The following is a 14,490-nucleotide window of genomic DNA, read 5'->3' on the forward strand; positions in this document are numbered from 1 at the left end:
TGAGCTAAACGTTTCACTGTCATAGAATGTTGCTCTTGTTGTCCATGCCCCAATGATTTTTTTTTTTGTGTATTTTTTATACAGCTCAAGGACACAAAGTCAGCAGACCAGAAGACCACGTTACTGCACTTTCTGGCACAAGTGTGTGAGGTGGAGTTTCCAGATGTCATCAAATTTGCTGATGACTTTGGGCATGTGGAGAGAGCCAGCAGAGGTAAGAGTTATTATTATCAGTTATATCAACACGCTTTATATACTATCTGCTAAAACCCTCAAAGACTCGATGCGCTGTGTGTCTCTCTGTGAATGAGCAGTTTGTTGTACAATTAAACCATTAGCTGTTATCAATAAACATTTTACAACATGTTTGCACTCATCAAACTTTTCTTGCACAATTAGCTCAGTAGAATAAGTAAATAACAAACAATGCTCTAAATAGAAAGAAAAATATTCTTGAAAGGCCACATCCTCAACCCATCGAGTCACATATCAAATAACTACTAATAAATAATACAATACTCTTGAAAGGTCACATCCTCAACCCATCGAGTCACATATTACACAAAAGACTGACCTGATTGTGAATTGCCTGCCCCCTGCATCTCTCCCCATCCTTTAAGGAAGTCTTTTCTAAGATCGAAGCATGACGAGATCACTATGCACACTGCTACTTGATAATTTTCACACTGCTTCTACCTCCTACTCTCTCACCCATGGCACAGCGTGATTTTTCCTGTTATTTTCATTTCCTGCTGTTGTCAACTTCAGTTTCTACATTTCCCGATGTTCGGGGAGTTGTATTTGGAGCCTGTCAAATCAACACCCGTGGCAATAATTACCAGCTGGGTTCTGCTGGTGAGTCTCACCAATAATAAAATAGTAATCAATAGGTGACTGCTCTTTGAGCAAACAAAAGATGTTACAAGACACAGTTACATTTCAACTGTTTGCTTTCCTAAGTATTGCATTTGAAAAGTCTTATGTGCTGAAACTTCTCTTCAACCTTTTCTTTAGGTAACACAGGACTTGCTTAAAGTATCAACTGAATAATATTTTAGAGAAAGACTGCTTTGGCCTCCTGTTTGATGGCGGCCATTAAGTGTTATCGCCTGACATAAACAACGGTAATGGTTGGGTCACAGGCAGTGGTGGATGATTGGAAAGGTGAACCTCATGAAAAAATATTAATAATAATGAACCCCTTGGTTTTTCCTTGACAGTATCAACCGCCTATATCACAAACTTAATCACGTTTAGCGATGTGTCGATTGAAGCCGATAAAGTTTAGGTCACTTATCTAATGAAATCATTTTACAGGAGCTCATGCAAAGTGACCTTCTGGTCTTTGTGGTTCAGACACTGAAAATCATTCACCCTGAACACAGTGGAAGAAAAAGATATTTAGTCACCAGCAGGGTTAAAGTGTGCACTGTGTTAAGGATAATTAAAATTTTAACATTGATCCAGTCATTAATTTGCTAGATGAACACTTAACTGCAAAGCACTAGTCTGTGCAAGTCATTTTTGATTCAACATTACAGTTTCAAACCACATAGACACCTAGTTCTTCAAAGTCTCAAAAGTGAATAGATCACAGATGGTTTTACCTGCAACCATGTCATTAAGTAAATAATCTAGGAACTTTTTTTAAAAAGGCCCTGTTTACACAGCGACGATACAGCTCCGGATCCCTGATATTGTCCTTGCGTTTCAACAAAGATGGCGTCTTTTGGCGATGAACTGCTTTGTCACCATGTACTAGTCCCAGAGTGTAAAGGTTTGAAAAAACAGGCGCTTCGTTTCAGTGTAAACGGAGCAGAATGAGACGATGCAGTCAGCCCCGTCTCTCTGTCACCTTTTAACCCAGTAACCCTGCTCAGTGCTACACCATAACAACAACTTTGGAAACCATGCGCCTTCCGACCGTGCTGATACTATTTAACTATTACCACTAATGTTTTAAATCCAGCTCCTCTAGCGTCTCTCTCATTTTCTTTTTCTCCCCACCCTTACTCTTACTCTCATTACGCCTCCTTACTCCCCTTCCCCTGCCCGTAAACGGTTAACCTCTTCATTACAACATGAATAGAACATCAGACAACAGAGCTATCTGAGAGCATGATTAACACAGGCCTGGTATATGTACTGCAGGAACCGGAGTCGCATTCTGCGCAGATTTTGTTCGTGCCAGATCCACGTAAATAGAGGCTGCTGTAGTTGTATAAAACTCTAAAAGTAGAAATTCTGTTTTTGTTAAATGCTGATCAGAATTAATCTAACCAGTTTTCTTTTTAATTTTGTTTTTCCTGCAATGATTTTAGTGCTCTTTAATCATGAGTTAGTAAATACAACCTTCGGGAATGAAAATATAACACCTGTATCTTGATCATTTAGATAAGATGATTTAGACGATTTGTTAGAGCTTTAATCATCATCACCTGAAAACCTGCTCCTGTTGAGTGACTGTCGAGTCAGCATGTAACCACAACTCTGGGTCCACAACTTCCTTACGCTCCATTCATGTCCGTATAGCGCTCAGGCTAAACTTTGTCCTACTGTGTGTTTTGATCTTTGTGTGCACTCTTCAAATGCGTATATTTCTTTTTTTCCTCTGTGTGAATCATACTCTTTATGTGGCTTACTTTTCATCAGCGCTGACAGTCATTTGGGAGGAGCTGAAAACACACTAAAAGGCTGCGGCACATTCATAGAGGCTTATCAAAGAGCTTACTTGAGCATGAAAGCAGGATTGCACAGAGTTACCAATAATGATTTGTGCTTTTGCAAAAGCTACAGTCTTTTGCCTCTGTGTAATATAGCCTTGGTTTCTCAATGCCAGACAACCTCTGATGGAAGTGTAACTGCAGCATCTCAGGGTTTTATTCTACCTGTCACCTCATTTCAGCTCCTTTGTGTTTTATTCAGTATTGAATCTATTATTTCTTTTATTGGCTTGAAACAGCTGTTTTTATTTGCTCTTTAATATTGTTTTTTTTTTTTGTCTTTGTTTGTTTTGCATGGTGTAGCTTTTGTTTCCACCTGTCATTTATCTGGTCCTTGTTTTTTATATCCTATTTGTTTCCCTTTTGTTCTTCATTCCTAAAATACAAAATAGTTGTTGGTTGTAGTTTCTTTTATGTGACCTTCTATTATTTTTTTTTTTACATACTCAACCTGGGTTTTATGTTTCACATGAAAAAAAACTGTTACTAGCACCAACTTCTGCAGCTGTTTTAAATTAATTTGATTTTGTACATTTCAGTTGATAGGGCTGAACATAGTGAACATAATTGTATTATTTTTTATCAACAAAGTTAATATTGCACATATTTATATTCTTTATAACAGGCTTTTATTTTATTTCCTGTGAAAGCCTGAGCTAAGTCAGACCTTCGAATTCCAAATACGTATCTGACTTTTAGTCTCGCTATTTACATGAAATACTTGAAGGGGTGACCTATAAGTGAGCTGTGTGCAGAGGTGCTGTTTATGTGAGCGCTAGCACGCTCACATCAGCACTACATTTAGTTTCATTTATGGCACCGCAGGTTGAAGTAACAGAAGACCGTCAGCAGGGATTTGACCTCTGCAAATATTCCAATTATTATCCAGTTAAAACCTTCTATGTCTGGCTGTAGCCTTTCTGTACCACAGAGGTTTTCAGGCCCCACTGCTCATAAAACACTTACACTTTAACACAGCAGAGGAGAATGAAAGAACAGGATGGCGAGAGAGAGAGAATAAGGACTGCACAACAACCTTAGGTTTTGTTTTTACTGGCTCTGCAAATCACAAATGCCCTGTTCTTGGCTTTATTTAAGGGTTTGAATCCAACCACAAAGTTATGGAACTGAATAAAAATATACTATAAAATACTTAAAGTCAAATGATAATTTATCTGTATTATTAAAGACATGGGAATGTCAAGGACCTAATATAACCTATTTACCTGTTTGGGGTAAATGTAAAAGTTGTGTTACGGTAGAATCTCTCCAACTCTGCCACCTTCTCTTTATAGTGGGGCTCCTTTGTTATTCACTGAATGTATATGTTTTTTTCTTTTCACTTCAGTCACTGCGTCATCAGCAGGTTACAATCTTCTTTGACAGAGACTGTCTGTTTTCTTTTCACTGACTCATGCTGCCCACACCTCAGTCAGGTGCCTGTGAAAGGAAAAGCTTTTAGGGACATGACAAAAGAGCAGGGGAGGTTTTGCTGCCTTAATATTCAATTTAGTATCACATGTAAGGATTTGGCCTGGACGTTGGCCTAAATAAACATACACACATACGTATATATACACGTGTATATATATACGTATATACGTATACACATATATACGTATATACATATATATACGTATATATATGTATATGTGTATATATATGTATATGTATATACAGTATATACATTTATATGTATACTGTATACTATATGTATATGTATATACAGTATATACAGTATATACATGTACATATATATACATATGTCCACACATATTGTAATTACTAAAAAATCCATCAAAAGCTGATTTTTTTTTTCCAACTAAAAGGACATAAAGTATGATTATACAAAAGTAGTACATGCATCTAATTACAGAATGTATTTAGGCCTATAGTCGAAAAAAACAAGAGACTGCATTTTTCTTTCATCTGGACTTCACTTACATTACAGTGAAAGAAAATGAGTCTGTCAATTTTCCAAACGTATTTAGTGGCTTTTTTTTTTTTGCTTTTTTTTTAATATTCCACTTCCTGTACAATCTGTCCAATCAGTCTGCAGACGCCCAGTTTCCACAACATCCTGCTCATTTATTTACTGTGAGGCTGTCTTCAGCCGTCTTCAATTTATGCTGCTTTTATTAAAACACTATCGGGCACCCACAATGAGAAATGTTATCACTCACTGCCTCACTGAAGCCAATTGGGGCTGAGCATCAACATGGTTTGATATGCTCTGCTGCTAAGGCAATGTAAGAGAAAAAAACCACATCAGATCTTTGCGTTCTGTGATGCAGACCCGATTCCATATGAACTTGTCATGAAATAACTGTTGTTGCTAAATGGAATGTTGATAAAACAGTGTAGATTTGACGAAATATTTCTTGAAATTTGAAGGAGGCTGAGTGTTGCTGTTATCACCTTGTGTTACTGCCATTATTGTTAATATGATTTACATTGTTTTTATTGGCATTTTGTTTGCCGTCTCGTGAATTATATTTATTTTAAAAGCGCATCAAGTCACTGGTATTTATAAATGTTTGCGCGCCACACTCACGTTTGACTATTTATTTTTACTGCCTATTAAAATGCTAATACATAACAACTCATAGTAAAAGAGACCTTGTCACACAGGAACTGTAGAAGAGTTGACATCTTAGAATACACCATTTATTCTCATTTTACGTCGTGATACTCGCTTGACACAAAAGGCCAGTTCACGCATGCATGAAAGGCTTCTATTTCTATTTTGATCTCAGCTGCTTCAGGAGCTGCTGAGCTCTGGATGCAGACATTTTCCCATTTGCATTTGGCAGTGTCATCACCTCACAGGTCACTTTGCTGTCAACAAACTACAGAAAAATGTTGAGGCAAGAATAATCAGTTAAATTTGTATTGATTCTGTGAAATTAATGTAACGTTTAGTAGTAGTATTATGTGTTATTTTGCGTGACATTTAGGACATTAAAGTGAGGACCCGTTGGACAAAAGGGAATAGGACTTTATGACTGAGTTGTTTTTGCTCTCCATTACGAGAGGTAATGGGCCATATTATTTATTTAGGACGTTTTTAAAAGTACACAGCTCCTCTCTACACTGCAGGGGATGCTATAAACACATTTGCAATACTACCATGTGAGTGCAGTGGTACAACATTGGGTACTTAGCTGAACTGTAAATGAAACTGTGGCTTGGAAGCTTAAATACAGTAAGCTCAAACACAGTTTTTTACGTAGCTACAACCTATATTTTAGTTTTTGTTACGAGCTGTGAGTTCTTTGGCCGCTAATGTCGATGCAACTTTATCCTCACTGAGATGCCTTTAGGGATAACTGTTATCCTTTTTAGCCCCCCCAGATTGAGATATTTCTTTAATCATTACTCCCAAAATGAGATTCTGCCTGGTTTGTGCATAGCAGTTTGAATACCGCACTGATTGAGTCATCAGTAATTGAACATTTTTCTCTTTGACAAGGGTTTAAAGACAAACTTTGCCTTTGCATTTAAGTACATTTAGCTCACATAATTCCTGACAGTTTCTGAGAAATGCTAAAGAAGTGGGAGAGGGGAGACAGGAAAACTTAAAATAGAAATGTGGAGAGCAAAGAATTGTGCATTTATAACATTAAACAAAAAGAAGTAGTCATTTTTGCACACTGAGTCACGTAGAGCCTCACCACAATAGTACAAAAGTAAAAGCTTGTGAGATTTGCATTGATTGGTTTGGTTACAAAACCATTTTCCAGGGTTGGTACTGTATACTTCAAAATAGTATATTGAAGTGCAATGATAGATTTCACTTATATTAATAGTGCAGACAGTACATACATGACTGACTCTCGTTCCACTAAATAGATTTATATTAAAATTATACAAAAATGAATTGGATATTTCTCTGTCGCTCTCTCTCTTTCTTTCACTAACTCTCTCTCTCTCTCACTCACTCATGCACAATGATCAAAGACCATGGAAACTATTAAAATATAAGTAGCTTATTCCTTTTTGTCAGGCAGTGCCAAATCGGGATAATTTAGACCATGCTTTATTCAGTGAGTGACTTCAACTGACAGCCATAACCAGCAGAAACAGTAATTTACTCTCCGTGTTCTTCTCCTGTCTCAGCTCTCAGATTAGAGCAACTGTGGCTTAGAGCAGTGGACCCCAACCCCCGGTCCGGGGAGTATGTTGATTGCAAAATAAATAACAACAGGTTTGATCATATATGCACTGGCCCACTTTATTAAAAAAAAACATTTACAATATTAAAGACTGGTCAGTATCAGGACCGGTATCAGCCGTTACTGTTGACTCGTAAAAACCGCACCATCGTTGAAGGATTAATACATTTTCCGGATAAAATATATTTCAGACTTTATTCTGTTAGTATCAGTCTGAATGACCTGTTGTTTTGAAACATTGCCAGATTATCTTTTATCTCTATCTCCCAAATGACCTACGGACAGGCACCAGTCCTCAGACCGGGGGTTGAGGACCCCAGTACTAGAGGATTCTCTTCCATCCTTTCTTCATTTTGCCAGCCTTGTCCTGAAAAACCTTGTGGCACTTCTGGCACTCAAAGGACTAACACTAAATCCTGTGTCTGTCAGTTAGGCCACTGCCTTCTTACAGGAATATATTTGTTTACAGCAAACAAACATTATTAGAGAAAAAACACTGAATGTGCTTTTACTCTTCTTCTGTATTTTCCCATTCATTGTTTATTCCCATGATGCTTCTAGTAGTGTGTGAACCCTTTTATAAATGTTCACCATTTGAACTTTTCTCTCACTGTTGTGTTTTTGTATTGTTTTTTTTCCATTTTAATGATGTTATTTTCCTGATTCTTTTGTTTTGTTTTGTTTTCTTTCGTTGCTCTAATTGAGTTGTCCTCTCTCTCCCCATTTTTTCTCATTTTCATGGGGGTGTGTTTGTGACTCTCGTGCGTGGGTGTATCTTAGTGTCGGCAGAAAATCTGGAAAAAAGCCTGAGGCAGATGGAGAAGCAGCTGCTGCAGCTGGAGAGAGACCTGGAAAATCTCTCCTCCCTTGATGACCCCAATGACATGTTCCTGACTAAAATGGCTATATCCTTTCATATTTAACTAAATGATTGTCATTTCATAACACATGACTTCCTGTGACACATGACCATTTATGTTTTTACTCACTTGTGCTTGATTTTTCCCTTGTGGATCACTGCAGATTGCGTCAGATCTAGACGAACATTTAAAGTTTTGATTAATGGTCTGTCAATTTAACTCCTTACTGAGTATTAATAATGATCAATGGCAGATGCGATTAGTCACAATTAATCACAAATCATATGTGAATGTTGACTGATTTAAATATTATCTAACTCGGTATCATGCGTTACTCCTAAAGCCACCAGTGTACAAGTTGGTATACGCCATCTGAATCGTAAAAATATGCCTTAAGGCCTCCCCATTCTATATGTGAATGAAACGCCTATGAGGCTGCTCTCTAACAGAAACATGCTTCGTCACTGCAGTACCTGCTGTCACTGTGTTTCTATGTCCATGGACAAAAGCTATAAATTCTCCAAGCCATATGTTGCTTTTTACGTCTATCCCTCCCTACTTCACTTCAACAAGTCAGTACTTTCTCTAGAAAGTTGTATTTAGAGAAACAGAATTTTGATCAATTTGGGTTTCTTTTTTGTACTTTTTCTCCCATGATTTCCATTAGATGTCAAGCTTTAGTAACTGACAGCTGTCACTTGTCTCTCAGATCAGGATTGAAAGCTATGTGTTCTATAGCACCGTGTGACTAAGGTTGCTTCATGTACTTTTGATCAGTAGCCGTAGGGCTGCAGCACTGAAGGACTCTGTTTGTAGTTAGCACCGAAAAAGGAAAATCTTTGAATTAACCTGACCTGACAGGTTGGCTGGTGTGGGATTTATTTTCCAACCTCAGGTTCCTGTCTTTCTTCGCAGTCACACTTGAAGGATCACACATCAGCATAATCTGCAGGGTAAACCTAATCTAACCCCCCTGTGTTTTTAAATATAGAAAGACCTGAAATATTTTAGCATCTGGGCTAGGCTTCAGCACTGTCAAAACTATTTTAGAACACATTTTGCTGCTCAAGCGTACTTCTCAAGTTGTAGCCTGCAAGTTATCTATACAAAATATCTATCTATCTATCTATCCATCTATCCATCTATCCATCTATCCATCTATCCATCTATCCATCCATCCATCCATCCATCCATCCATCCATCCATCCACTGTATCTATCTGTCTTTTATGTCTGTCTGTAAATAGCACCAGTGTTATGCAAATTATGGAAGATGTTTTCTAAATGTGTACTTTTGAAGATGAGGTACATGCATTCCTGACATACAAAGTATGTCATAATAATTACACAAAACTTCCCAACGTTGATTCTGTCAAAAGATTATTATTATTATATTGTTAAAAAGTGCATAAAATACAAGTGAGTTTTAATTCAGGTATAGTATCAGTAGAGAGTTGAAAAGTGTATATCTACTGTATCTATCTGTCTGTTATGTCTGTCTGTCTGTAAATAGCACCAGTGTTATGCAAATTATGGAAGATGTTTTCTAAATGTGTACTTTTGAAGATGAGGTACATGCATTCCTGACATACAAAGTATGTCATAATAATTACACAAAACTTCCCAACGTTGATTCTGTCAAAAGATTATTATTATTATATTGTTAAAAAGTGCATAAAATACAAGTGAGTTTTAATTCAGGTATAGTATCAGTAGAGAGTTGAAAAGTGTATATATACGTATAAATGTATAAAACAGGAACGAAGCTCTTATATTTGGTTTTGACACTAGTGGTGACAAATAGGGTCACTATATGATATTAGAACCTTATTGCATCAGTTTGGTGACTCTGAAAAAATTCCAGTTAGACTTTGTGCAGCAGTGGAGTGTAGAGTTAAAGGGTTGAGTGCTAGACTGCTGACTCTGTGCTGACTTCAGTGAAGGAAGCAAATTAGAACAGGGGCCAAAACAGAAGGATAATGAGCAAATGGGAAGGGCTGGTGAATGTCTGCAAGAAAGAATGTTAAAAAAAAAAGAAAAGTCTGATAATACGCAACAGTAGACTATTGCTTTCCTTACAGAAAGTAAAGAATCTCTCTCTCTCTCTCTCATGCTCTTACGCTCCCTTTGTAACTCCAGGCTTGGAACAATATTACAGACAAGTCAATCTGGAAGCAGTGCTTATTGAACAGCATTTACCCAGCTGTGAATAAGTTGCTCTCATTGCAGGCCAGATTTAACTGAGGCCAGACCTCAAATAGGTCTATCAATTCAGCTTTAATGGCATGGTTCAGTCAGGGCCAAAGAGTCTGCCCACCTTTTTGACACAGATGTATAGACACCGCTTTTATATGGTCAGAGACAAGGATGTTATGGCCATTACAAGGGCTACTGGTCAGAGGAGCATCATTTCATTCCTATCTTTACTGACATCTTGTTATTAGACCCATAAATATCATATCTTAGGGGAACATCTACATACATGCATTATATATATATATATATAATATACATTTATGGTGAGGTGCGAATGTGTTGAAAAACACAAAACGACTGACCAACATCAGGACTAAAGTTAGTTTTCACCGAGTTTGAATGAAGTGCTTTTTACCTTGACTACATCTTCACAGCTTCAGCACAGTTGCGCGGGAGCAGTACGACAAGCTGGTGGTAATGCACAGTAACATGGAAACGCTGTATCAGGACCTGTTGGAGTACTTTGCAATTGATCCCAAGAAGACATCTGTGGAGGAGCTGTTCACCGACCTCAACAACTTTCGTTCGATGTTCACCGTGAGTACACCTCTCTCTATTTAGATTTCTTAGAAATGCATTTCTTTTCCCAGCCTTCTACGGTGGAGGCAAATGTAATGATATAAGATTTGTATCTAAACAAACTTCAGGAGTTCTTGTCAATTGCATACTTTTACATAGCAACATGTTAATTTAGGCAACTGGATGTGACATTTTCCAGTTGCCAGAACTCTTCAACCTTGACCATGACCTGGATGACTGAGAATCTTTATAGACATGTTAGTAGTTCGACCTATATCCTAACATGTAGATATTCAGTAAGGGCTCATGTCTAACTTGATCATGTCGAACAAATACAAGTGAACAGATTTTGCTTCACTGCACTTTATTTCAAACAATGTAGATCCTACAAAGCTGCTAATCACACACACAAAAAAAATGCAATTTCCCCCACTGAGTAGGGAATATATGGTAATTGAACACTTCTTAAAAAAATTAAAATACCATTTCCCCCACTGAGTACGGAATATATGGTAATTGAACACTTCTTAAATTTTCAGCACAGAAATAATTGTAAAACATAATCGGTTCCCTGAGGCAAACTCTTAAAACCTTGACCACAAAAGACCTCACCCACATCTTTTCTGTGGCTGCTGTGCTGTGGGCTTTGGCTTTGTTGCACTGAAAAGAGTCTCAAAACACATGCAGTTAAAAAAAAAAAAAAAACCCTCGGTTTGCACCTCAGTGTCTTTTCTTCCTGTTTGTGGAGCAAAATGCAACACCCATCACTGTCCACAAGCTCAGTTTGATAAAATAACAGCACATGTCAGTTACAGTTGAAAATTGTGGTAGAGAAGATGCTCAGAAAAAAAAAAAACTTTAGGGAAGGTGGCAATTGTATGAGCTACAGTATTTAACTTACACTAGTAAAAGTGTTTTAAAGGTACATTATTAGAGTCACTTGGTTAATGATAATTGATACTCCTCTGTTTAAAGCAGCCACAGTCTGATCACACAATGATAATATAACAGATATTTACTGCCAAACTACCATTCCTGACCTCATGATTATTTTTATTCTGCATGCTCTAGCTCAGAGGTGCTAGAGCAGTTGATTACGAGCAATTAAAATCAAAATAAAAAATAAGCATTTTTTTATATTAAATCTCCAGAACTAGATTAGCAATACAATTATTAAATCATATTGTGCCATACTGCTACAGTTATTTAATCAACATATAATGTATATATATAGAATATATTACTATAATAAATAATGTATATATACAATATATAGATAGAAGGAACTCATATATAAAGTATGTATATTAATATGGCTAATATGTTGTAAATCCATCTAGAGTTTAGCTGGATTTACAACATATTAGCCATATTAGTATTTCCCACAATGCAGCCTTGCTCTGAATATCTTCATTTAGTCTGACAGACCTTTAAAAATGCTTAAGCAACGCAGACAGGAACAGGCACTAGGGTTTCATCACAATACTAATAATAATAAAAAAAATGAAGAATAATAATAAAAAAGTCATGATAAATTGTTTAAAAAATAACAATGATGACCACAACTTAAGGAACTCAATTTTTCCCCACAAAGCTTTAGTTTTAACTTTGGATTTGACATTTGGTCCAGTCCTGAGTTCAGCTGCGGTGTTTGTGTTCTGACCAAACAGTTTAATGACTGTAGGTGAGAGCAGCACAACGCTAGTGCAGTAAAGAGCAAGCAGGAAATGGTCAAAACTCCCCAGAGAGCCATTTATTTCCTTTTGATAGGTCAAGGTGTAAGCAGCTTACAACCTGAGCAATTTGGTCAAATGGTCACATCATGCAGACATGTCTTGGGAAAAGCCAAGGCTGGGTCAATGAATGTGGGCACACACTAAATCTCAGCAACATAACCTCTGGGTTAAACCTGTGTCAGCATTTACCCGGCTGTGCCACGACCCACGGTAATCGTTGTGTGTCGTTCCTTCACCAATGCCTGAAGTCAACCCCGGCTTGAACTGTGTATTTTTGCGCAAGTACCTGCACATGTGTACACACGCCCTTTTTATGTTATAAAGTGCTTTTTTTTTTCTCTCACCTACATGCACACAGACAATACTCGTTCTAATACACACAGACACACACATACAGCATGTTCAGTCACCCATAGGAAGGAGACCCCAGGCGAGGTCGTGCATCTGACAGGAATCCAATTGAGCGTGTCTAATGGTGGACATCCAGGAGAGGAGTAGGGAGAAACAGACCTGCAGTGATGAAGGAGAGCGGAGGGCAATTTCCTTGGAGAGCTCTCTTTCTCTCTCTCTTCCTCTCTCTCTCTATATACAGTATCTATCTCTCTTTTTCTGTCTCTCAAACACACCTTTACTTCCCTTCCTCTAGCTTTCGCTCTCACTCTCCAAATGCTTTGTCAGAAATGCGGAGGAAGGAAAGATCTCCTTGTTCCAGTCAAGTTATGTGGCGTGTCAGCCTGTCAGCAGATCCATTTGTTTTGTTTACTGCCTGTTCTATCTGTAGTTGTTAAGTTAAACACTCAGTGAGGCTTTGACAAAATCAAATTACCTGAACCGATAAAGATTTGGATTAGAGGCTTCCACTGCAACTAACAATGCACAAGAGGAGGAGAAAAAATGTTGCGGTATAATGTAATTTTTATACCATGATTTTAGTTTAATTTAGTTGTATCTGAATTTACTGAATTAACTATAAAAATGTTTATGACTCCTAAAAGAAAGTCCCGAGAAGGGACCAAGGCTGCTGTAAAATTCCGATTTAACTTTCAAAGACTGGAAACTCACGTTGACATGACGACAAAACAATGCAAAATTCACAGTCCCTCCCATTTACAAGATGTTTTTATCTGGGTCATGGTGTAAGTGAGAAAGCGAACCAACACCTCTTTAGGTTGAAGTGGTAGGAAGTGTTATGTACGTGGCACAGCTCTCTGGATAATAGGATGGCTTGCAGTGTAAAAGTGCATCTATCCACAGTTCCATTAAACGGATGAGACATTAGTGTATTTTTCGCCTGCTCTTGTCTTCATCACTGAAATAAAAACGCCTCCAAACTTCTGACTTGCTTATAAATAAACAAGGAGACAGCACCTGCTGACCAGTGCGCAGCTGGTTGTTCACTCATGATATTTCAAGTTAGGGAATTGATAGAGAGAGAGAGAGAGAGAAAAAAAAAAAGAAGATTTGTCGGTGTTCGTGCCACAGGTCGTAATCCATTGGCAGGAGATGAAAAGTCGAAAGTGTTTTTCATTCTGCATGTGTGCCACTGAACTCTTCACCTGCGATTGGCTTCCGCTGGTATTTTATAAACGACTTAACCAATACCGCAGTCAAAATCACTTCATGAAACGGGAGGCAACATTACTCTGTGTGGAAGGAGTGTTCACACAAGAACGCACCAAGCTGTCCATCATTGGTAACAGGGGCTCAGAAGGAAAAAACATGAGCAGCTACATGAGCACAGGAACTCCGTGCACTCTTGGCTGTCACAAAGCCAAGACATGAGATATGGGCATCTCAGTGGAAGCTGATAGAACAACTGATTGCTGGGTTCTCTCTATTAGCAAAAGCTACAGAAGTAATGTATGGAGGGTTACATACTTATTGTCTGTGTAGATTGCCCTCTGTCAACGTGATGATGAGATGAATTTGTATTTATATGTAGTGGTATTTTGCCTTTTTGACACCCTAAAGTTACATCTAACAATGCAAACAAAACAGAAAGAACATTTTTACAATACATTCCGTGGTAACTGTTCTTGATTTAAAAGCCATGGGAAGTGTCAGGGAGGCAGGATGATCGTTTCTTACATTCTACAGTCTCACCATGAGATGCCATTAAATTCTGAACCCTGGACTTTTAAACCTTAGCCCCTGTAGTTAACAGGGAGGGAAACAAAATGTCAGCCCTGCTGAGGAACAAGATGTGGTTTCACACCTTTTTG

General features: G+C 37.8%; 1 protein-coding gene across 6 annotated transcripts in view; it reads left to right on the forward strand.

The window, feature by feature from the left end:
* LOC103378652 (protein diaphanous homolog 3) overlaps positions 1 to 14,490 on the forward strand; it is a 175,741-nt gene that overhangs the window by 53,437 nt on the left and 107,814 nt on the right. For all 6 annotated transcript variants that reach the window (XM_025055501.1, XM_025055500.1, XM_025055496.1 and 3 more), the window contains 3 exons: positions 85 to 214; positions 7,679 to 7,803; positions 10,386 to 10,550. In XM_025055501.1, the coding sequence (XP_024911269.1) occupies positions 85 to 214; positions 7,679 to 7,803; positions 10,386 to 10,550 (420 nt within the window). The remainder of the gene's footprint in view (positions 1 to 84; positions 215 to 7,678; positions 7,804 to 10,385; positions 10,551 to 14,490) is intronic.

The sequence above is a fragment of the Cynoglossus semilaevis genome, chromosome 5 (genome assembly GCF_000523025.1).
Source record: "Cynoglossus semilaevis isolate Cse_v1.0 chromosome 5, Cse_v1.0, whole genome shotgun sequence".
Taxonomy (NCBI): Eukaryota; Metazoa; Chordata; class Actinopteri; order Pleuronectiformes; family Cynoglossidae; genus Cynoglossus; species Cynoglossus semilaevis.